The sequence below is a fragment of the Balaenoptera ricei genome, chromosome 8, assembly GCF_028023285.1.
Source record: "Balaenoptera ricei isolate mBalRic1 chromosome 8, mBalRic1.hap2, whole genome shotgun sequence".
Lineage (NCBI taxonomy): Eukaryota > Metazoa > Chordata > Mammalia > Artiodactyla > Balaenopteridae > Balaenoptera > Balaenoptera ricei.
This window is the reverse complement of record NC_082646.1, coordinates 51,397,891-51,423,760: the sequence shown is the minus strand read 5'-3', so window position 1 is coordinate 51,423,760 and position 25,870 is coordinate 51,397,891. Positions and strand designations below refer to the sequence as shown.

The 25,870-nt window shown below is 37.0% G+C and overlaps 1 protein-coding gene across 11 annotated transcripts in view; it reads right to left on the bottom strand.

Annotated features, from left to right (window-relative positions):
• DLG2 (discs large MAGUK scaffold protein 2) overlaps positions 1-25,870 on the bottom strand; it is a 2,071,189-nt gene that overhangs the window by 612,812 nt on the left and 1,432,507 nt on the right. For all 11 annotated transcript variants that reach the window (XM_059930672.1, XM_059930680.1, XM_059930673.1 and 8 more), the window contains one exon: positions 6,273-6,397. In XM_059930672.1, coding sequence (XP_059786655.1) covers positions 6,273-6,397 — 125 coding nt within the window. The remainder of the gene's footprint in view (positions 1-6,272; positions 6,398-25,870) is intronic.

Sequence of the window (25,870 nt, the reverse complement as noted above, 5' to 3'; positions counted from 1 at the left end):
TTATTTATTTATTTATTTATTTATTTTTGGCTGTGTTGGGTCTTCGTTTCTGTGCGAGGGCTTTCTCCAGTTGCGGCGAGCGGGGGCCACTCTTCATCGCGGTGCGCGGGCCTCTCACTGTCGCGGCCTCTCTTGTTGCGGAGCACAGGCTCCAGACGCGCAGGCTCAGTAGTTGTGGCTCACGGGCCCAGTTGCTCCGCGACATGTGGGATCTTCCCAGACCAGGGCTCGAACCCGTGTCCCCTGCACTGGCAGGCGGATTCTCAACCACTGCGCCGCCAGGGAAGCCCCATATTAGCTTTTTATTGCTCCCTGACAAGTTACCACAGCAGTTGCAGTTTAAAGCAACGCATTACAGCTTCGTGGTATATATGCTCCTACTTACAATTTACCAGTAAGGGAACTGGAGCACAGAGAGCTTAAAAAGAGGTCCAAGGTCACTTACCTAGAAAGGAGAACTTGAAACCCAGGTCCTCTACTCCAAATAGTATGTTCTTTCTCCTATATCTCTCTTCTGGGGCAACCACTGGGACTTGAGTTCAGTTTGGAGTCTGATCTAATTAAGGAGAAAGTCACCTCTCACCTTATCTGTGTCTTAAACCTACACACTTGCTTTATATTGGGTGTGATGGAGCACATACAGGAAGACTTTTCATAATGAACTCAGAACTCCTCGAATAATGTAGATATTAATGTTTTGTTGCTCCTTACAAAATTACCACAAATTTAGCAGCTTAAAACAAGACCTATTTATTAGCTCACTGTCTGTATAAGTCAGAAGTCTGACACAGTGTGGCTGGAATCGCTGCTCAGGTTCTCACAAGGCTGAAATCCAGGTGTCAACCGACTACATTCTCATCTGGAGCTGTGGGTCTTCTTCCCAGCTTATAAGGTTGTAGTAAGACACAGGTCCTTGCAGTTGTGAGATGGAGGTCCCTGCTTCCTTGTTAGCTATCAGCTGGAGGCCTCTGTGTGCTCCTAGAGGCCAACCTTGTACTTTCTCACATGGCCTCCTCCATCTTCAAACCAGGAACAGTGCCGAGTACTTCACAGATTTTGAATCTCTTTGACTTTCTCTTCTGCCACCAGCCAGAGAAAGCTCTCTACTTTTAGGGCTCATGTGATTAGATCAGGCTCACCTGAGTATTCTCCCTATCTTAGGTCAACTATGCCATGCAATGTAACAAAATCACAGGAGTGATAGTTCATCAAAGTCCCAGGTTCTATGGATTAGGGTGTGGAATCATAAGGAGTGGCATTTTTAGAATACTGCTTACCACAGTGTGTCTTTTAAATGTCATTCTTCTTCCCCCTGCAGTATAACTTAGAACATAAATACATGGACATTAGACGCAGACTGCCTATGTTCAAAGTCTGGCTCTAACATTTACTAGCTGTACAATCTTGCTAAGTTACTTAACCTCTTATCTCAGTTCCTTGATTTTCTTACCTGAAAAGAGGGAGTAATAAAAGTATAGGTCTCGTCAAGTTGTTATACACTTTAAATGAGTGAATGTGTCAGAAAAGTACTTGGCACACTGAAGTACTATGTTGTCCTTGCTATTATTATTATTGACCTGATTATTATATATCCACTGAAAAGTCCAGATTACTACTCTCCTTGGAGCAGACCCAACACCTCACTTTTCTGGGCCTCAGCTTCTCTTTCAATTTTAGTAGGATTTAACTGTCAAAAATATAATTTATAATGTGAAGGATACATCAGAAAAATGTTTACAAGTTCCTAACTCACAGCACCAAAGAATCTGTCAAGTTAAAAGAAACCAAAACAAAACTATGTTTAGTCTGTGGGCTTAGTTTTTAAGTAAGGGAAACATAGCAGATTCAGTTGACTGTATTATAAACTTGAGAATAGAAACATAGAACCTTTTCTAGTACCATACCTGTTTCTAAATGGGTTTTAATTTCATGTTATGATCAAGAGAAAAGGGCATGTGAAAAGATAGGAACAGGAAGCTTAGGGAAGGCCGTAAAGGATGAATGGGAACTGAAAGAAAGGTGGAAAGGATGAGAGGAGAGAAAAAGAAGAAGGAATGGAAGCAATAGAAGAGGAAAGACCACTGAGAGGTAGCGAGGGCTGGTAAGGAAAAGGGGGAAACATTACTAAAATTTACTGAGCATGTACTATATGCTTGGCATAGCTAGGGACTTAGGTTATCTCACTGAATCCTCAGAACAGGTATAATTGTCATCACTTTATAGATGAGAAAACAGCAACCACAAGAGTTTAATCTTTCCAAAATCAACTATGTTAGTATACAGGCATCAGAACCTACATCTTTCCAGAGTTCATTGTTATTTGCTGATTCCATGTTCACAAGGACTAATGGTGAGATAGAAAGTACTCCTCACACATTGTTAGTCCAGCTTCAAAGAGTGTTCCTGTTACACTGAGAAAAGACTTCTTAGATGGGCTTAGGTGTTACTGCCACTTAACACTACCTTAGATCATTAATTACTTGAGTCAAGACATTTGGAGTCTAAGGGTCCGAAAGGATACATGCACCCCAATGTTCATTGCAGCACTGTTTACAATAGCCAAGACATGGAAGCAACCTAAATGTCCATCGACAGAAGAATGGATAAAGAAGATGTGGCACATATATACAATGGAATATTACTCAGACACTAAAAAGAATGAAGTAATGCTTGCAGCAACATGGACGGACCTGGAGATTATCATACTGAGTGAAGCAAGTCAGACAGAGAAAGAGAAATATCATATGGTATTGTATGGCATCGCTTATATGTGGAATCTAAAAAGAAATGATACAAGTGAACTTATCTACAAAACAGAAAGAGACTCACAGACTTAGAGAACGAACTTATGGTTACCAGGTGGGAAGGGTCAGGGGAACAGATATTTAGGGAGTTTGGGATTGACATGTACACACTGCTATGTTTAAAATGGATAACCAACAAGGACCTACTGTATGGCACGGGGAACTCTGCTCAATATTTTGTAACAACCTAAATGGGAAAAGAATATGAAAAAGAATAGATACATGTATATGTATAACTGAATCACTTTGAGGTCCACCTGAAACTATCACAGCATTGTTAATCAACTATACTCCAGTATAAAATAAAAAGTTAAAAAAAAAGACATTTGGAGTCTAGTTAAAACAGACCCCCCAAATGATTTATGCCTCAGGATAAATTACTCGACTGAGCCTCAGCTTTCCCATCTGTAAAATGTAGGCTTTGAACCAGATAAATTGCTAAATTCTGAAATCTATCTTAATGTCACGCTGCCAGATTTTCAGCTGAGTGTTATTCTTGAACTCTTAGATGTCCCCAAACCATTCAAGTTCATGGCAGGAAGGAGTAAGGTGGGAAACAGTCTCAGTGGTAGTAGCAAGGATCTATCACAAAGAACTGGAGACACACACCAGAGCTGTCTTCACATAGGCACAAGGCTGTGATGCGGATTGGGGAGTTGGTATATAGGGTTGCTCCTGTTAGGACCATTGTTCAGAGCTTTTCAGGTCATTCACTGCACAACCTCACCAGGCAAAATTCACATACACAGTCATAGGCCATGGCCCTGGCTCCAGGAAGCCAGAAAGAAGACCAGTGGGTAGAGTTCATAATAAAAACAACTGTGGCTCAGCAGAAAAATAGCAAACTTTGTAACTGTTCAGAGTTGCCCATTACCATTGTGAAAAACTTTATCTTTGGGAATTTTTAGGCCAGGACCACATGAGGTAGGAGATTCTACTATTGAATTAGAGTTTAGAGAGTACTTAAGTGATATACAGGACTAGATTTTGGAATGTATTCAAAGTTAGATGGGTGATCTTCTTAAAATATTTAATTCTTAATTTCCTGAGTCCATATTATTATGGCCATAATAACTGTACCTGCCTCATATGGCTGTCGTAAGTGTATAGAAGATTGTGTGTCTATGTGTGTGTCTGTGTGTACCTACATCTCTATTTATATTATCAACCTGTCAATCAATCTATGTATCCATCCATCCAACCATCCACCCACCTACCAACCTATCTACCTACCTACCTATCTATCTTAGCACAATGCTCCACACATGATAAAAGCTCGATAAATGTTAGCTGTCATTATGATTATTCTCTTTACAACTATTGAATGACGCTCCCAACACAGCAGAACTTCCTTTTATCTCCGTAGGCATAAGCAAAGAGTGGTGGTACTCTAAGAGATGCCATTTTTCATTCTTAATTGTTGAATAAGCACATAACATGAAGTTTATTTTATTTGAAACTTAGGGCCAAAGTTTGGCTGAGGTGAAAGTTCCCCTACTTCTAGGTAAAGAGTGATATGAAATAATGATTGTGGCCCACTTTTCTGAAGTTTCCTTTAACAACTTTATTTCTAAACTTTTTAAATAGAGCTTCTCCAGGGTCCGGCATTAGCAATCACTATCCCCACCACGAGTCCTAGAATTACACAGCATCTAGTTCTAATCTCTCACTCTGCAGCATGGACATTCCCTCACCCAGAAATTAATTTAGTCAATTCAGCCTGAAAATTCTATTCAAAAAGCATGTGTTTCCTGTGGGAGTGTCACTCATGTCTTTTCTTGTTGATAGGGGACGCCGATGTACCTGAAAAAAAAGCGTGATTTTCCTCCACAAGCTGCAAAGATGCAGCTGTCAAAAGTAATCACTGCATCAGAACAGTTGGATAGGGAAAAAGTGTCCTTGGCTGCTTTATAAAAAACCAGTAAGCTAGCTTCTCTATGCTTAAAAATGCAGACTCAGGAAGGGCTACAAAGCTTACATTTCTGCCACTTAGGTCACAGTTTTCAGTGTGGCTTCATGCAAGCTAAAACCATTCTTACCTACAGGCCTTGGCCTGTGCTACCCTCCCTCCCCACTCATTAATTTACCCTCCTTTCTCTTCTCATTTTATTCACTCATTCATTCATTCATTCAAAAACTCTCTCATTCATTAAGAATTTATGGATTCACATCTATAATATAACTGCTTGGCCTGAGGAGATTTACAATCTAGTAGAGGTGCTAAAATAACATTGGGACATGTTTTTCTCCCCAAGGAAATCTTTCCTAATTGTTCAATCTACAATTCCTTTAGCTAGTGTTTTGTTTTATTTATTTATTTATTTACTTATTTATTTATTTATTTATTTATTTATTTATTTATTTATTTTTGGCTGCGTTGGGTCTTCGTTGCTGTGTGCAGGCTTTCTCTAGCTGCGGCGAGCGGGGGCTACTCTTCATTGCGGTGCACGGACTTCTCATTGTGGTGGCTTCTCTTGCTGTGGAGCACGGACTCTAGGTGCGCAGGCTTCAGTAGTTGTGGCACGCGGGCTCCGTAGTTGTGATTCATGGGCTCTAGAGCGCAGGCTCAGTAGTTGTGGCGCATGGGCTTAGTTGCTCCGCGGCACGTGGGATCTTCCTGGTCGAGGGCTCAAACCTGTGTCCCCTGTGTTGGCAGGCGGATTCTTAACCACTGTGCCACCAGGGAAGTCCCTAGCTAGTGTTTTGATCTCTGATAGAATTTTATATCATTTACCAAGAGCCCCATGTGGGTGACTCTTATTTTCCCAAATAATCTTTAGTTCTTTAAAGAGAGGGTCCCTGGCTCAAGCCACCACTATTCTATCCTGAGCAAGATCTGGCTCCACTCCAGCTACAGAACCTCACCTGGTGTTTTTCATCCAAGACACGTGATTTCCTTCTTTCCTGGGACCACTTGCTTCTTCTCCCTCTGGGTTCTCATTCAGGTTTGTGAGGTTAATAAATTATTTTTTTAAGACTCAGACTGGAATCTTCTTACAGAATAGCTTTTCAGACTCTTTCCATCCAAACTCCTACAGAAAGCCCTTATAAATGGTTGCCAAATCCATGAACACACACAAGGTGCACAACATGGAATTTCTTTGCTAATACTACAATAGTTACAATATATTGTTCTCTACACATTTTATTATTTGCTCATCAGCTCATAGTATTCTTCTTTCCAATCAGACTGAAGCCCTCATGGAACAAAAGATACATCTGTATCCCTTCCTCACACTGCCTGGCTCAATGTTGAATGTGGTAGCCATAAACAAACACAAATTAAATACTAGCTGAAATTCAATAAGTAATAAGAGATCTGGAAAGTCATTACAGAAAGCTTGCTTTGACAGTCTTCTCTTTCAAGTACAGAACTTTTGGAGGATTATTACTCTCCAAAGGCACAAGTACGTCTCATTGATGTGGCAGATTTACTTTCTAAATAATTCTAACATTTCAGATCTTTACCTGAGTCTGCCATCCTCTGCTGCAGCACCTCCAGGTATAATCTTCGTAATAAATATGCCAGGGTCATCTCCAATGTGGGGATTATCTGTCCCTCCAGCAATACTGAATCCCAGGCCAGAATTCCCCTGTAGAAACAATAAGCAGACATTAAGTGTTGTGGCTGTCACCTAAACCTAGTTCCCCTTGTACTCTGCGTTATCATCTTACTACTCAAATGGAAATCAGGTGATAACAGCCTTGTATGCAAAGCTATAAAGTACACTGTCAGCAGACAAAGGAAGGTCAGGAACAACACTCAGGTTTGTCCCTGCATTGCAAGAATTCAAGGGCCTTATATTTTTGCTTCTAAGAAATGTTTCCTTTATTCGCAATTAAAACGATCATTATGAAGTAGGAAATAAAAGCTTACATACTGTGTAATATGAGAAAATGTAAAAAATCATTAGTGTCCATTGTAAAAATTATACACACATACGAAAAAGAATGGAAGGAAATGAGTCACATGAAGAACATTTGATTTGATAGAGTAGTGAAATTTAGGTGTTTTCATTCTGCTATTTCTGGTACTGTTGCTCTAATACTATCTATGCAGCAAAGAAACGTGTTTTCCTGTTAATAAGGAACTTTGACTTCAGAAGGCAGGGACCTCTTCTAGAGTCATAGCAAATGTGAGACACTTTTCAGTAATAAACAGGCTTTAATTTGCTGTAGATACAGACAAGGAATGCATTATTGTTGCAGCATGTAAATTTGAATAGTTTATACTCTAATATAGCTTTCATACTTACTCCTGTAGACTATAGTAATTGACATACAATGTACATATAGCCCTCTAAAATTTGTATGTAATACATAATTAAACATCTCTCCCAAATTCACAAACTGTCTTACTTATTTTCAATTTTCATATGCTTTTAAAATCTCCATCTCCATGGTTACATTATGTTTCCATACTATATTCTATTTTTTTTCTAATTCACATTATATTTTAAGCCATTTCCATACAGCTAGATAATCTTTATAATTATCCATTTAAATGACTAAATAATATTTCACCCAGGTCATTTATTTAACCAGTCCCTTGTCACTGGATATTTAATTTCTCTATATACTCTTACAACAAATATAGCTTACTAAATTTATGATCACTTGATTAAATTTTGCTCTTGGGTAAAAAGAGATGAGGAATAAGAATTCAGTAGTTAATCCAGAAAAATTAATTAGGGCACTCAGTCAGAAAAGTTCAACGTTAAGATAAGATCAAGTATAACTTGACAGTTATACTATCACTGCAAATGTCAAGGTAATGCTTAGCAATTTTTATTGACTGAATTAATAAAACTGAATTTCAGAGGGCTGTTTTCACAATTGTACGTCGAAAGATTGAAGTTAATAATTCAACCACAGCCACTAAAATCTCGTCTTTGTACTTCTGACTTCTCTCTAATTCTGTTTTCTTTGAAAAATTCCAGTGTTCTTTGAACAGAGATATTACTTAGCAGTAGTCAAATAATGAATTTATTTAATATTTATTAAACACCAGCTTTGTGCCTGGCACTGGACTAAGCCCTGGAGCTACAGCAGTGAATCTTTCAGTTTATGAGGCATACGAAAGGCAAGTGCAGAGGCAAGAGTGGCTAACAGGAAAGCCACACATAGGGACTTTTCCTGAAGGTGAAGAGCACTTAGTTACTTTTAAGTGGGTCAGGGTGGGAGTTGGAGAGGAGGACAGAATGTTCCAGGCAGAGGGAAGAACATATGTAAAATCCCTGAAGTAAGAAAGGGTATGCCAGGTCCAAGAAACAGATGATGTGGCTAGAATGAAGAAAGCAAGAAGGAAAATTGGATGAGATGTGCCTTGATCATGAGGTTCTTCAGAGCAGAATGTATGTGAATCCATTTTTGGTTTTAATTACCTATTGACACCAGATGACTGCATTGGTGTTATATGAATATACTCTACGTGACTGTCTTGAAGCTCAGGCTTTAAGGATTAAGACCAGGTGATTTCTGCCTTCATGGAATTCAAGGCAGAGCAGAAAAGACAGTGATAGTTTGGTGTTTGGTGATCAGTACATTTTTCACTGTATAACCTCAACTACACTGTCAGGTCTATAGCCACCAAGACAGTATTTAGGTGACTTAATGAGGCAGTAGAAACTTATAGAATAAGATCTTGGGTTTTAGAAGGAAAAGATGGGAAGATGAGTATTTCTAATGTAATTTGGGTTAGCTCCAAAAACATCAACTAGAGTATATTGGTCTTACCAGAGCTGACACCTCAGGGATAACAATTTCTTCATTAATAGGGGTAGGGAAGGAGGCAAGCAGAGACTGGGAGATATTCCAATGATTTCTCCTGATAATATCAAAATTTTTGGAGAGGGCACTGAATACTTTGTCATTTGAGAAAAATATTCATGATCTAGCTCTTAACCCTTTCTCCTTTATTTCTAGCTTCATACTTGAGCCCCCAGGAACACTGAACTGAACTGCTGTCTCTTTTCCTGCACAGTACACACGATAGCTCATCTCGTGGCCTTTACTCATGCTGCATTATCTACAAGAAATCTCCCACCTCCCCCTTGATGTTTTAGATGGCATCTGCTCCAGGAAATATTAAATGCCCACCACAACTCCTCTTCATTGGGTAAGTCACTCCTCTTTTGAGTTTTTGTAAATTTCTCCGCTTAGCTATGTCATATACTGTGTTATTTTGACATTATATTTTTATGAGTCTATCTTTCCTTCAAACTGACCTTATAGTAGGCAGGAACTATACAATATTCATCTTTGTTTCTTGGTGCCTTGTGTGGCACATAGTATTGTTCATTAAATATTTGATGAATGAGTGAATAGACCAATTTATTGAGAATATTCAAGTTCTAAAGGGAAGACTCAGAAAGGACACAACAGAAGTCCACAATGTGTTAAGGAATATAATACAGAAGTAGAAGCCATTGTGTTCTGTGTGGCTCCAAGAATAAAAATGGAAAGCCCAGAAATTCAAATTGTGGCTTAGCTGAAAGATGAATGATGAGACAAGAGCTGTTCAAATTGGGAATAGGCTGCTTTGCAAGGGAGGGAGGATCCTTCACTCAATGGGCAGCTGGCTAGACACTGAACATGAGGGATCCAAACATCTGCTGAGAGGTTAAACTGGATGACTTCAAAGGATTCTTCTGGATCTCTGGCTAGATTTGCAGGAAAACGGTTCTTGCCAGCAGAAAAAAAGGGAATGCTATAGGAAACTTTAGAGGGGGATGTAGGTCACTGCTGTATTTTTTAAAACTTATTGTATGAATTCACAGACCTTTGAAACAACAGTTTTGATGACAACCTAGCAGTATGTAACCATCGTTTTTAGAATTGACTCTCATATGGAGAATATGGTGGCTCTGGCATTTACTAGCATACATGCCCCTGCCCTCAAATCCACTCTGAGGAAAGGAATGAATGAAAAAGGAATGAATGTATAAGAGAATCCACAATGAAAAGAGGTAGGTAGAATTCTCTGGCAGTCCAGTGGTTAGGACTTGGCGCTTTCAATGCCAGGGGCCAAGGTTCAAACCCTGGTTGGGGAACTAAGATCCTGCAAGCCAGGAGGCGTGGCCAAAAAAAAAAAAAAAAAAAGAGGTAGGTAGAGACAGAGTATAACTGGACCTGTGTTTCCAGTCCCAAGGATTCCCAAAAGCTTTTGTATTTCAATTAAAACCAGTCTGCCAGTTGGGCCTACCCAGTCACCATGGTTCCTTAGAAGAGGCTCATCTGAATTCAGCTAAGGAAATTATTTAAAGTGCTTTCCCTTCTTCCCTTATTATTCTCTCCCAGCCGTCCCTTTCAGGCCTTTGCTACCAGCAGCAGCATTCAGTGGAGAGGGAGAGATAAAAAGCAGCAGTGAAATTACTGCCTGCTGTTCGCCATGGCTGAATCTCTCCAGTCCCCTGACAACCATCCCAGAACCAGCCAGCTGCAAAGGCAGACCCCAGAACCTCTCTCCTCTGAGCAGCCATCTTTCCATGTGAACAGGCAGACCCCTGGCTGACACCCTTAGATCCTGAAAATTGTGACTAATTAACTGAGTGTTGATACCTGACACAGTCAATGGAAACTGCAAGGTGCCATGCTGGTGAGGGCAGCCTCTGTATAGAGTTCCAGGTGGGATGTTGTTTCCTTGCAGTTGGGCAGATTCCATGCCTGAGAATGTGGCTGGCAGGGACCATTCTTTCTCCTGGTTCCCAGTCCTCCACATTAGCTGACTCTCCCCCAGGAGCACAAGCCCATTGTCTAGCCAAGTTGTACTTTCTCTTTCATGTACTACACTCTATCTCCTCTCAGAAAAAAAAAAAAAAATTAGCAAAAAGAAAAGACAATTTACCATTTAATTGATGGTTGCAAATATAAATACAGTATCCTCAGAAACTCCTCTTTCATTAAAAAATTATTCTCTAACAGAAAATTACCCCCAAAATGGGGTTGTAAAAAAGAAGAGGACAATAAAGTGATATCATAATCATATATATTTATAGAATGTCCTACTGACAAAGAATTTCTTTGATTGTCAGAAGTTCCTACTTTAAAATACGAAATAACCAGAGATGATTTATGTTCAAAGCTTTGTGGCAGTATCATGCTTCTCCTTCTAAAAACAAAACAAAACAGAAAACAACTTGTAACCGGAAACATCCAAACAATGGAGAAATAGTTAAAAATACTGTGGTATGTCTATTTGAATGTGGGAATATCTTGGAGCCATTAAAACTGTAGTGATATTTAATGACAATAGAAAATGTTCATTATATAAATGTGAGAGGAATAAAAAGTGTATGAATTTTAAAGTATGATCACCACTAAAATATTAAAAATGACTTGTTTTCAGTAAGAACATTATTACTTACTAATTAGTAATAGTAAAACTGTAATAATTACTATTATTATAATATTAAGTAATAATTCAAACTACCTAAAAGGGAGACTTTTTTTAAGTTATAAAGTTCTTAGTAAAATACTAAAAATGTCCTCAAGGGAACTAACATTTATTGCATTTTTCTTTTTATGCTAAACACTGAGCTAGGTTTCTTACAATCCTCTGTCTGGTAGACAGTATTTTCCCCTTTTTATATATTAAAAAACAAAACACAAAAACATATAAAAACAAAAGAAAAACCCTGAGGCTGAGAAGAGTGAAGTAACTTACATAAAGACAGAAAGCAAGTAAATAGTGGAATTCAGATTCAAACAGGATTTTTTAGGCTCCAAATACTAATTTTTTCCCTGTTACATCATACTGCCTCTTCTGGGTTAAACAAATAATTTGATGGTAAGGAAATAATAAAAACAATAGCAATAATAAACCATTAAATTTTTTTTTTTGAAAAGAGTCTAAACCACTCCTATCAGTATCATAAAAATATTCAAAAAATTTGTAATGGAAAAGCATGTACTTGGACCATTCAGAGCTGGGTTTGAGTACCAGTTTTGCCCTTGCTGGATGTTTGACATTAGGTACCTTTCTTAACTTTGAGTCTAGTTTCCTTGTCTGTAAAATGTATGTAATAGTAACTACTTCACAGAATTGTCTGAAAGATGAAAGTAAATGACATATGTACTAGCAGAGCATAGATCTTGGCACATGGGTGATGATCAGTCAATGTTAGTTCACTTCCTTTGGTTTGACACAGCACTGTTAAAAGGGTCCTTACAAACATGAGGACAATAAAGGCAAATAGAAGTTAGACAACGTATTCTTTCATTCATACCTTCATTTATTCATCCAACAAGTATTTGTTGATGAATTTTAACCTACAATTTTACTATATGTTATTTCGCTTGGTAAAGATAATTTAGTTACACATTCTAAATATGGGAGAAGGGATGATTAGGTAGGTAGTATTGAGAATTGTTAGGTAAACAAAAGCTAGATAAGGGAAGACTCAAACACTATTTTTTAAACTTTCAACACCTATGGCCTGTTTTGATACATAGAATTTTTTTTTTAAACATCTTTATTGGAGTATAATTGCTTTACAATGGTGTGTTAGTTTCTGCTTTATAACAAAGTAAATCAGCTATACATATACATATGTTCCCATATCTCTTCCCTCTTGCATCTCCCTCCCTCCCACCCTCCCTATCCCACCCCTCTAGGTGGTCACAAAGCACCGAGCTGATCTCCCAGTGCTATGCGGCTGCTTCCCACTAGCTATCTATTTTACGTTTGGTCGTGTATATATGTCCATGCCACTCTCTCACTTTGTCACAGCTTACCCTTCCCCCTCCCCATATCCTCAAGTCCATTCTCTAGTAGGTCTGTGTCTTTATTCCCATCTTGCCCCTAGGTTCTTCATGACATTTTTTTTTTCTTAGATTCCATATATATGTGTTAGCATACGGTATTTGTTTTTCTCTTTCTGACTTACTTCACTCTGTATGACAGACTCTAGGTCCATCCACCTCACTACAAATAACTCAATTTCGTTTCTTTTTATGGCTGAGTAATATTCTATTGTATATATGTACCACACCTATGGCCTGTTTTGATACATTGAATTTTTGTATATCCCCTTACCAACCCCAAGATTTCAGTGCATTCCCCTCATTTCAGCAAGATCTATATGTTCCTTTCACTCCCTGACAAGAATGTCAAACAAGCCTATTGTCTGCATATCTGCTCCAGCAAAGACATTTATTTTTATTTACTATAATTTATACTATAAAATAATATATATGTTATTTTCAAGTATATAATTATACCTTAGCCTCCCATCTGTAAATTTCTGACATGCACTGAGATTGCAAATTACTAGTGCACAACTTGACAATTGATCAACAAATACAAGAGAATGGTGACCAATATAAGTAGGCAGAATAAAGATATTTTTTAAAAAGTTAAAACAGATAATAACATATTAAATAATTCCGTAGGCTATATGCCAGGATAAAAACATCACTTGATAGAAAGGTCTATGAGCTGGCAAATAATCTTCTAAATTTTCCTGAAAGTAATTTTATTTTAGGCAGTAAATCTAGAATGGCACAGAGAATAAAAAGATATCTTTTTCATAGTTATTACCTGTTGAAAATCATTCAAAGTCTTTCTCTCATCCACTTTCTACAACATACTGCAATATTAAAAGATGAATGGCCCCAGGCCCATTATTAGGGTATAAACATATGAATGTAACACAGACATTCCTAACTACTGTTGCTTACGATTAACAGCAACAAAAAATTTTCCCCCTCAAATTTTCCTTTTTTTTTCCCCTTCTTAACATGCTAACAATCCATGTATCTTTGGCTAAAGGTCTTAGCCCAGGAATAAGAGATGCCTGTTTTCACTCAGTTACAACTGCTAGGAGTTGCATTTAGGATGTCCCAAAGTTTGCTTTATTAAACTGTGTTTTTCTGGAAGCTGCTGAGTAGAGGAGCCATCAGGAGATCTGCATTTGGAGATTGGTAACTGTTTAGGGGAAAGCGTTTTAAGGGGATGGCGGAGAGGAAGCAGCTTCAACAAACAGGTGGGCAGAGAATGCCAGATTACAGTAGACCGAAAAATTTATGAGAAGGAAATGGGTGACATAGTGAAGGCAGATTCCTGTTTCTGTGAAAGAGTTCTGTTCTTAGGGGGGATACATGGTAGTATCTGATGAGAAGGAGGCAGGGTAGTAGAAAGATTTTAGAGGATGGCAGGGAGGGGACTCAGCATGTCTGTGGCGTAGGGGGAAGAAGCCCATGGAAAGGGAGACTGAAGGTATAGGTGAGAAGGAGAGCGCGTGGGAAACAAATCCTGACGAAGGAGGAGTGAGAAGAGGGTCTAGAGTCCAGATTCTCTGAGTCCTACCATAGGTACTGGTTAAATACATGTGCTATAGCCATACCAAGGAATACAATGATATCATGAGATGAAAAGATCTTTACAGTACATCTTTAGATAAAGAAAATAGAATACAATATAGGATTTAAACTTTGATCTCGCTTTGTAATATATATGCATAGAAGAAATTTGGAAGTATGTTCACCAACATGTTAATATTGCTCATAGATATCAGAATTTTAGACCTTTATTTCTTTTGTCATTTTGAGCAAGTCCATCATTAATTTTTCCTTATAAGTTATAAACACACACACATTATATTTGTAAAACTTGTCTAGCAAAAGAACAAAGGAAACTTTGCCTTCAAGATAGCATAACTCAGCCTTGGCTTGGGAGAGGGATACCTTTTCTTCTTTACCAAGTCCATTTTGTCTCACCCTTTAGATAAAATTATAGTGTTATTTTAAGGGGGAAGAAGTTATAGGGTCCTTTTAAGGTAGAGGAGAAGGAAACCGAAGGAGTTCTTGACTGACGACATGTCTTTGCTCTATATATTTAGATGTCAGGACATTAGAGGGAAAAGTCTAGAATGAATGTGGAGACTTAAGTAAAGCAGTAAAGTGTTGGAATTGCAGCTGTGAGGCAAGAGAGACACGTTGGGATCAGTAGGGGTCTGGTGAGCAGCACTGAGGTGGGACATCGTCAGCATGATCATGAGATTTTCTCCCACAGAGTTTAGTAATCTTGAACAGCAGAAAGGGAAGGTTTGATTGCCTTAGGGCTGAGGTTTGAAAAGCAAATGCGGTTGACTCTCAAAGGAATGAGTATATAAATCACAAAGGATAGGAAAGGAAGAGAAGCACGGAGGATGCTCAGAGACTGGATAGATAGACTGAGGTCATAACAAGGTCAAATGATGGATTTACGGGGGACTGGGAACAGAAGAGAGGGTGGCAAGCTGTGGATACGATGGGATTTTAGGGTTCAAGATTTCAGAGATGAAGCAACACTCATTGATAGTCATGGGAGTGCATAAATGTCAAATCATGTGAATGTATTAAAGTGATGGGCAAGTCAGAGTTGTAGCCGACACTGATGTTTCCTTGGAAGAAAGAAAGAGACAAAATAGACAAAAGAAAAAAAAAGGGCCAAAATTGTTCAGTGAGAGTGAGGAAAGACCCAGGGTAAAGATGAGAAGAGGACTAGGATGTGAGGCAGTGTGGCAGCTGAAAGGGTTCCAAGCAGAGGAACAAGATGTGCCAAGCCGCCATAACATATCCTTGAGGGTGTACGTGAAAGTTTTCTGAATACCAGACCTAGGAGTATAGGTTCCTGGAGAAACTAGGTTTTCTTCATAAGGCATGACATGATAAATGTGGCATTTTACTACGATTAATTCAAAGACGTTGTATAGGATGAATTAAGAATAGGCTTGATGGATTGAGTCAGAAAGCAAGGAGAGTAATTTGGGATCCAAAGTAGTGTTTGAGCTGTGAACTCTTAAGATCTGATTTAGGACATTGTCAATGACACTCCAACTGCACAATGTTTAAGTAACATCTATCTTGTACCCTGCAATAGTATTTAACTGAATGCCACTAGAAGCTAATATATACTTCTCAACAGCTACCTCCATAGTCTCTTAACGTCTTGATCATTTTTTCAATGTAAGCTGTTAACAATGGAGTCCCTCTCTTGCATGCCCATTAAGCCTTCTATTTCCAATGACATCTCTTCTTGTGTTTTCTGAAAACTTCCTGGCATATGAAGGATTAAAGTATATATCTGTTTAGGACAGTTTATATATAGAAAATAAGAAAGAAATGGGGAAGCGTATGAACTACTCAGTTACCACATCAAGGAATCTGATAGCCATCCTTGACTCCTACCTGCCTGCCTATCAGTCCCCGCATTTTATTAAACATCATGACTTGTCAGTTCTCTCTTTGAAAGATCCCTCAAATCCATCCAGCTCCTCTCAACTTCAATTATCACTGCCCGGCTTAGAACTTCATGAGTTCTCCTCATTGATCCTGTGGCTTCCGGGCCTGTGTCACTTCACCCTATCCTTTTTATGGCAGAATGCGATCAAAATAATGGATCTCAAACTCAAATGACAATGAAGGCAGACAAGACATATAGGATGGCAAAATGGGCCCAGGAGAGGTAAAACAACAGAGCAAGAGTGTGGTTAAATGGCAAATGGTCTTCGTGTTGGGAATAAAATAGGGAAGAGCTGGGATCGAGCATATATCTCATCTAAAGGGAAGAGGTACTATTCAGCTCTTATGGATGGTGGGCACTCTAGAATACGGGCCTAATGTTGGGAGATTGTTTTTCCCCGCTGAGGGAAGATAGGAATCAAATTTTCTTAAGTAAAATACCAATTTTTAAATGTTGGAAAATTATTAAATTGAAATATATATAGGTTCTTAGTCAACTATGCTCCCTGTAACTGGCAGTTTGAGAGGCACATTCCATGACTGCCACACAGTGCAACATTGTGAAGACCAAAGAAAATATGTCCCCAAGCCAGAGATATGATCTAAGCATCAGCATTTTGTAACTTGCTCACTATTTGACTAAGCTGTATTTTCTTCTGTGTAGCTTTATATGCCCCTTGGTAGCATGTAAAGAAAAAATGCCTGACCCAGAGTAGATCCTCACTTTCTCCTTCATTTTCTTCTCTATATTATTTTGTGCTTGGTTCACAACTTTACTATTATACGCAGCACATTGTATTGTATTGTTTACTTGCTTATCTTCCCTATTCTATTGTGAGCATCAATCCAAAGCATCAAAACTGAGTTATACATTTTCTTTGCCCGAATCATGTAGTACCTATGCATGAAAAGAACTGAATGCATTCTTGCATGAACTAAATTGAAGGGCTTCTTCTGCCTGAAATACTTCTTCTCTTGTTGAATTCCTGTTCAGACACCAAAATTTACCTCAAATGCTATCTGCGATGTTTTCTCCAACTGCTCAGGCATACATGATTGCCCTTTCTTCTGTGATTCCACACAATTTCATTCATAACGTGATTAAGACCACAAAGTTATTTGTATATGTGTCCCTCTTCCTCTAGATTCTTAGCATCTGGAGGACAAGGGATACACTATATTTGCAGTCCAATTCCTGGTAAGAGCAAATGTTCAGTAAATGTTTGCTGAGTTAAACTAAACTGAAGATACTATATATAAAATAGATAACCAACAAGGACCTACTGTATAGCACAGGGAACTATACTAAATATCTTGTAATAACCAATAATGGAAGAGAATGTAAAAAAAGAATATATATATATATATATATATATATATATATATATATATATATATATCTGAATCACTTTGCTGTACACCTGAAACTAACACAACATTGTAAATCAACTGTATTTCAATAAAAATTTTTTAAAAACCCTGAAGAATACTCTAATGTGTATGAATGAGCTAATAAGGAAAGGTCAGGTGAAGGGGTTAAAGGGGGGTTACTTGATTTTAATATAAGAGGGCTAAGAGTTAAATCACCTAATTAATTCTATATTTATTTATTTGAGTACCTACTATGTGCTTAACACTGTATCAAATTCTGAAAACAAAAGAAAACAAAACACATTCTCTTTTTTTTTTTATGATATCACTTATATGTGGAATCTAAAAAAATGATACAAATGAACTCATTTACAAAACAGAAACAGACTCAGTGACTTTGAAAACAAACTTATGGTTACCAAAGGGGAAAAGTGGGGGGAGGGATAAATTAGGAGGTTGGGATTAGCATACACACACTGCTATATATAAAATAGATAATCAACAGGGACCTACAATATAGCACAGGGAACTCTATTCAATATTCTATAATAACCTATATGGGAAAAGAATCAGAAAAAGAATGGATATATGTGTATATATAACTGAATCACTTTGCTGTACACCTGAAACTAACACAACATTGTAAACCAACTGTACTCTAATATAAAATAAAAATTAAATTTAAAAAACCCAAAATTTATCACTTATACAAATTTACCACTAATTTAATTAGTGATACTAATTTATCACATACAAAAATTTTGATCTAGATGGATGAAAATTCAAAATTAAGATAAAATAGATTTTTTTTTCTTACAGAAAAAATAATGAACGATTTTTATTGTCTTTGAGTGTTGTAACTAAGTAAAGCTCATACTGACTCCAGCAGGAAGTAAATAAATAATAGAATTTCAATAATGAATTGTTCATATACATCTTTTTTTTTTCACGCACACACACTGTATTTTATTTTTACAAGAGATAGACTGTCACCAAGCATTGTAAATGGATGACCACAACAAAAGCAACAATGATTGCAATTACCAAACATGAAACACACTCATACTATGTCATAATATTGACATTCAGTCCAGTAATCCTCCACTGTAACAGCTCCTTTCCTTTGCAGTGAAAATTGATTTGTATATTTTTTGCCTCTGAGTCCTTGTGGGATTTTGTTTTTTTTTATTCAAACAGAAAGTCACAATAATCATCCTCATCAGTTCACTCAGTCCCATGTAATTAAATTCTTTTTCATCTTGATCTTTTGTTAGCACTTTTATGAGTTCATCAGTTTCTCATTAGAGTTCTGAAATGCTTATTCATTCAGTTCAGCAGTACAGTCAGTTACCAGAAACCTGTACTCAACATTGTGCTCAACATTGTATCAAATTCTGTGAACAAAAGAAAATAAAAGACGTGGTTCTATTTCTGAAGGAGCTTAAATCTAGTTGGGGAGATGTGCCATATACATGGGAACAGGGTGGGGGGTGGCATGACAGTTCAAATTTATCTTTTCCTCTTCCTCTCCCTAGGCCTTCTCCTCCATCATTTGCTAAGTTTTGTTCGTTCTATCTATTGAGTACCTCTTGTTTTCATCCTCTTATTTCTATTCCCACTTCCTCTATCCTAGCTAATTTCCTCATTTCCTATTGCCCAGGATACTGCAAAATCCCAGTGCCTGGGAATGATCAGTTTATACACCATTTCTTTTGATTCACTGTATTTCAAAAGTATAATTTTTCCCAATTTCTCTCATATAAACAATTTAGATCTTCTTCTGTATTCTATTCCAAATCTTTGAAAACCACCAACCTTTGAACAAAACAATCTTTTCACTCTTTACTGAACCATGAGGATTTTTTTAAAAAGGCTGATTCCTAGAGTTTTTTCTTTTTCTTTTTCTGGCAGTGTACACTTACTCTTTCTTTTTACTACTTCTTGGCAGTACTCTAGGTGCTTATTTGTTACAACCTACAACTAAAAACTTATGTCCCTTAAAAGTAACTTTCCTTTGAAATGGTAACTTGGGAATAACTAACTGTGGCTCTGATTTAACAAGCCTTCAACCCATACCCCTATCTCTACCAATCTTGACTAGGCCAAGAGGGATGGAGATGGGCACTTGCTATAACCTATTAGGCACCACTCTCTTGGAACGGATTAAGAAACCAAGCTCCAGAGTCATTCCTGCTGTGTTTAGATCCTAGCTCTACCACTTCTTGGCTTGTGATTCTGAACAATTCTTTTAAGTTCTCTGAAGTATAGCTTCCTCATCTGAAAAAAAGGAATAATAACAGCTTTTGTGTTGGTTATAAACTAGCAGTACTCAAAATGTCTTCAAGGTTAAAAGTGTTTTCATAATAACAAGATATTATTTGTCTTTCTCACCATGTTTACCTTTGCACTGATGGTGCAAAAGCAATGGTGGGTAAAACTGTTGGTGCCTTAGAATAAAACAAGGCAGTGGTACCAAAGTGGACTAGTAGTCATTGGATTCTTTACTAAACATACATTCACAACAAAAACAAAGAAATGTCAGTTTTACTTAAGAATTATCTTTGATGAAGCAGTGAAGATTATTAATTTTATAAAATCATTACTTTCGAGTCCATAACATTATAATATTCTATTTGATGAAATGAGAGGTATGCCTAAAGTACTTTTGTATATTGCACATGGTTTTCCCAAGGAAAAAAAAAGTGCAATCATTTGAGTTGCAAGCTAAACTAACCACATTTTCATTGACTGTCATTTTTACTTGAGAAAAAATGACTGACATACAAACTTCGATTATTCAGTCTTGGGTATTTGGCAAAAACTTTCCGGAAAATTGATGAAGTGAGTTTGTTTTTTCAAGGAAACAGCTGATAGTATTTATTGTCAATTGTAAAGTTTGAGTTTTCAAGTATCCACCAACACGAGCATGACAGCTTCCCAAGACGTAAAAGACTTCTCTTATGGGATGGGTCATAATACTGACAAATAGGATTTTTTGGTATTGTATAATGAAATAAGTCAACATCTGGGTGATCTCTGTAATTCAGTGAACCATTATTTTCCAGTTAACTAATACATGATTTTACAAGCCCACACATGAGTAAAAGGTCCATTTAAAGCTTAAGATAGATAGATTAATTTTATTATAACATAGTACAAAAAGTTCATTGATATGGATTCAGATTCTACATTGCAACTAATCTTTAAAAAACTATGATTTGTCAAGTTTTGATGTAGTATCAAAGAAGAATACCCACAATTACCTGAAAAGATTATAAAAACATTTCACCTTTCTGAATTCATATCTGTGAAGTAACCACACTTTCCTCATTTACTTTGACTAAAACAACTTGCACAACAGATTAAATATAGATGAAGATAAGAGAATTCAGATTTATTATATTAAGCCAGAGTTAAGAGATTTGAAAAATATAAAAAAATGCCAGTCTTCTTGCTAATCTTTTTTTGCTTTGAAAAATATTGTTATTTTTAGTAAAAAGTTACTTATGTTAGCATGTAATGAATTTATTATTGTTACTTATAAATTAATGAATAAGTACTTTTAAGTGCTCAGTTTTAATCTTTAATACAATATATATTGACAGATAAAACACATATAAACAATACAGGAGTTCTCAATAATTTTGAATGAAAAGGGGTCCTGAGGCCAAAATGTTTAAGAAATGCAGGCATAAATAGTCTATGAGATAATTCTTACAAAGCACTTAACATGGAGCAATCCAAAAATGGGCAGAAGACCTAGATAGACATTTCTCCAAAGAAGATATACAGATTGCCAACAAACACATGAAAGGATGCTCAACATCACTAATCATTAGAGAAATGCAAATCAAAACTACAATGAGGTATCACCTCACACCAGTCAGAATGGCCACCATCAAAAAATCTACAAACAATAAATGCTGGAGAGGATGTGGAGAAAAGGGAACCCTCTTGCACTGTTGGTGGGAATGTAAATTGATACAGCCACTATGGAGAACAGTATGGAGGTTCCTTAAAAAACTAAAAATAGAACTACCATATGACCCAGCAATCCCACTACTGGGCCTATACCCTGCGAAAACCATAATTCAAAAAGTGTCATGTACCAAAATGTTCATTGCAGCACTATTTACAATAACCAGGACATGGAATCAACCTAAGTGTCCACTGACAGATGAATGGATAAAGAAGATGTGGCACATATATACAATGGAATATTACTCAGCCATAAAAAGAAACGAAATTGAGTTATTTGTAGTGAGGTGGATGGAGTTAGAGTCTGTCATACAGAGTGAAGTAAGTCAGAAAGAGAAAAACAAAGAGCGTATGCTAACACATATATATGGAATCTATCAGAGCTTTTTGAGAATCAAGACCATGTTTAATTAACTCTTCTTTCATGATCCTGTCTCACAATGTGCTAAACACAATGTCTCTTCTTAGCTTTTGGATACTGTTTAACCTTTGCTCAGCCCACAAAAGCCCTTCATATTCTGTCCCATCCCATCTCCCTCCATTCCTCCTCTCCACTCCTACTTATAGTCTCTTGAATACAATCATGACATTTCCATTTCCATGCCAACTCCCCCCCCCCCCCCATTTATCTAAACTCAGCTCAAGCATCATCTGTCCTGCGAATCTTATGTGACTCACTAATTGGGCTCAAATAGGCTTTCTTTTGTGCTCCCAGTGTACACTGATCTTGCTTCTGCTGACAACAGTTATCAGATTACATTATAAAAGTTGTATTCATAGGGAAGAAACCATGTTAATTTTACTTTTGGGCACATCATAAATCTGTAATAAGTATTTGTTGAATAAATGAATGAATGAGAGCTTTATTTTTATTGATTATTACTATGTTAAGCACTTTGTGGGCTTTATCTTAGTTATTTCTTAAAATAGTATATTTAAATATCTGTTTCTTTCTATTTATTCTTGCTTCTACCAGCTACCAAAAACTAAGCAGTTTACCTTTTGAAGAAGAAAAAAAAAAAGAAACTCGTTCAGTCTCCTGCTGTATCAAGAGGTACACTAGAATAATAGTTTGCCCAATAGAAACCTGAAGGAACTACTTCACCTCTATGGTTTCCCCTTAATTCCCTAATCACAGGCAGAATCCAATCAGACTTTAAAAGAAAATGAGGCTTGAAATCTACTTTATATTCCTCTTAGAGTCTTCTCTCATCTATTGAAATTCTGCCTATATCATTTTTCTTTAAAAAGCACATATTTGACAAAGGATTTAAGAATACAATATAAAGCATTTAATTCTCAGCATCAACTCTAGACTATTTCTACATCTGAAGGTAAAGTAAATAAACTAAATTGGAGTGCAACAGAGAGGTATATATTTCTTTTAGAAGGTACTTAACTAGAATATAAAAAAATCTCTTTGGTTCTATACTTAGCCTTTTAGAAGCAGAAGCAGAAATATGGGGTATTTACTTTCTTCTATTTTGCAATGGAAATAAATTTTATTTTTATGATTCAGGCAACAAAAAGATATTTTCTGCTTACTTCTTTGATTCCCTAAAGTATCTTTCAGACACTGACGTCCAAGGGTAAGGAGAGCTGACAAAAAAACGTTGGTCTATCATTGTACTTTAGGCAGGTTAATAATTCTCCTTGAGGCATAAACATGAATTGCCACATTCTGCCACTTTCAATCTTTTGGGAATACACTTCAAAAGCACAATATGTTTATAAAGTCCTCTAGTATCTGCCACATCACAATAAATGATGAAGCAGCTTCCAGAATATTGGCTCGGACCTCAAGCAAATTATGCAATAATGCTTCCTTGAAAGTTTTTGTGCATGCAGCTCCTTCTCTCCCAGAAGATACATCTACCAGATGGCAAAAGTGACAACCTCAGAAAAAATGAAAGCTGGTTTGAAAACAGAAGCTTCTTTAGAAGGTCAGGGCACAAATCTCTGGTAGCAAAGCATAGCACAGCATTTTAGAGACAAAACCTTATTACCCCAATACGGCCATTTCACAGCACTTAATGTTGGGTTGGTAGTATGTCTGCGTTAAGGGTCTATTGCTCTCTCATCCTAGGATAAGGCCAAAGATTTTAACTACATGGCAAAGCAGGGGCAGATAAGACTATGCAGATGAGGGTTTTAGGATGCTACCACCAAATTCACATAAGTATATATGAATTCATATATGTGTACGTAAATTTCACTTATACATCATATAAACACATAAATATGCTCATATATGCATGAATATATATTATATACCTACACACACAAACACATAGACACAAACCACAATGAAACACAATTTCATGAATTTGTATTTATACATATCCCATTGAAAGGCCACTTCGAGACATCTTAGAAGCCTTCCCCTAAAAGCACTAGCAGAATTTCTTGCACAGGTGAAAGAATTCCCATAACCACTTCTCAGGGCAGGCCTGAAGAGTGAACAGTTCCCATTTTTTAAGCCAGATTGTACAGGACAGCATTTGGATGAAGAAGAGATTCCCAATCGCAGGCTAGAACAGTCATTCATTCTTCCATTTATTCAATCACTTATTCATTTAAAAATACTGAACTTGTACTATAAATCAGGATTGTATTTGTTTAGCTGATAGTCATATCTAGATTAAATCAGGAGATATTAGAAAAGTTAAGCAGAAAAGAGTCTTTTTTAAAAAAAAATGTGCCCCATTTTTACCTAGCTTGGAGAAGCACATATATCAAGTTTATAAAACAGAGCAAACCTCTAAGCATTTTACTTCTTAAGGTGCTCAGGAACAGTACACGAATCTTTCTGTATTTTGCTTAAAACATCTTATTAGGTTACCTATTAACAAGGCCTTACTTAGAACCTAAAGGACCATTTCTTGAAAAGTGTGGGTGTGTTTATGAATAAATCTAAGCGCAATGAAAGAAAAGAGAATGAATCTGGTATCAAATGCATCCTACTGACTTTGTACTGGAACATTTGTTTCCTTTTGTGAGTAGGGTATAGGCAGCAAAATTTCTACTAACTGCTTTTTTTTTTTTTGGCTGGGAGGAGAGGAGTAGGAAGACAATTGGCTTGATGCCTGAACTTGCTTTTGTCCTTAGATGAATTTCAATTCATCTAAAGACAAAAGCAAGAATTGTCCAGGCTTTGGGTAAGGTGGATTCTTTTTTACTCCTTGAAAAAGTAACTAATTCTCAAATGTGCCTAAAGTCTACAGGCTTATTTAATATTCTGTCTTCTGTTTGTAAACTATGAAGCCTTACCCACTGGCCAGGAATTTCTCTATGTTAAAGATTTCACACGTCAGTATGCAACTTGAAAATGGGTAAACAGTATCCCCAGATGATGAAATAGAGTGAGCACTTCAATCACTCAAGAAAGCTGCTAATTTTGGATACCCCATTCATTTCTCTTAACCCTAAGGAAAAGACAGAAACTATTTGATTATGTGACTGGTGATATACAGATAATAATTTAACATCTATTCTTTTAAAACTGTTCCTCATTGTGGCTCTGAGAAAGGTTTGTATCAGTATCTCTACATCAAAGATAAGGAAAAAAAGGCCCAGTTATATTAAGTGGTGGTCTAGACAGACTCACATGACAGGTCTTCAGTAGAAGTGGGTAAGGATGCTGTATGATAGACACTGAGCCTTAAACTGCTTGGGCTGCAAAGATAAAATATGCTTCTTTCATTACAAATTAATCAAAGAATCTAGACTGAGTGGCTTGCAGTAGCTCAGCAGTTTGTACCCACTCAGCAAATTTTTATTGTGCCCAATCATCAAAATAGAACTAAAAGCATAAGAAGAAAGCTAAGATAGTCATTTACGGAGGTGCCAATGTAAAATTTCTGAGCTGTGTTTAAAAGCACAGTAAATATATAACCTTATATTAGTATGTAATGCCTACTCTTCCAAATAACTACACTCCCAAATTTGGTCACTGTGTGTTGGTGCAGGTGGTTGGCTGGGAAATGTGTATCTATAAATGCACAGCAAAACAATGAATTCCAAGTTACAAACATTCCTTTAGTTTCTTATGTCTTTCTTCTACTCCATACAAACTCTTGCTCATTAATTCATTCGTTTATCCATTTATTCACTCATTTATTTATTCATTGAACATCTACTCTTTGCTTGGCAATGAGTGATGTGCTGGATGTACAGGGTGAACTAAAAAGGCACAGTCCTGACTTCATGGATCCCTCATTAACCGAAGAAGTTTTATGAATGAACAGGATTCACAGCTATAATTGTATGCAAGTTACTTAATCTCTCTGAGTCTCAGTTTCCTCTTCTGTAAAATGGGGTTAATAATATCTTCCTTGCAGGGCTTTTGTGTTCCTGTGTTGTTCACAGCTGCACATCCCTGATTACTTGGCATATAGTGGGCACTATACGTTCATGACAGAGTCAAGGAATGCATCAAAGAGTGAATATATAGATCAGTTAAACAGCGGGTATACATTAAATGGTAGCTAATA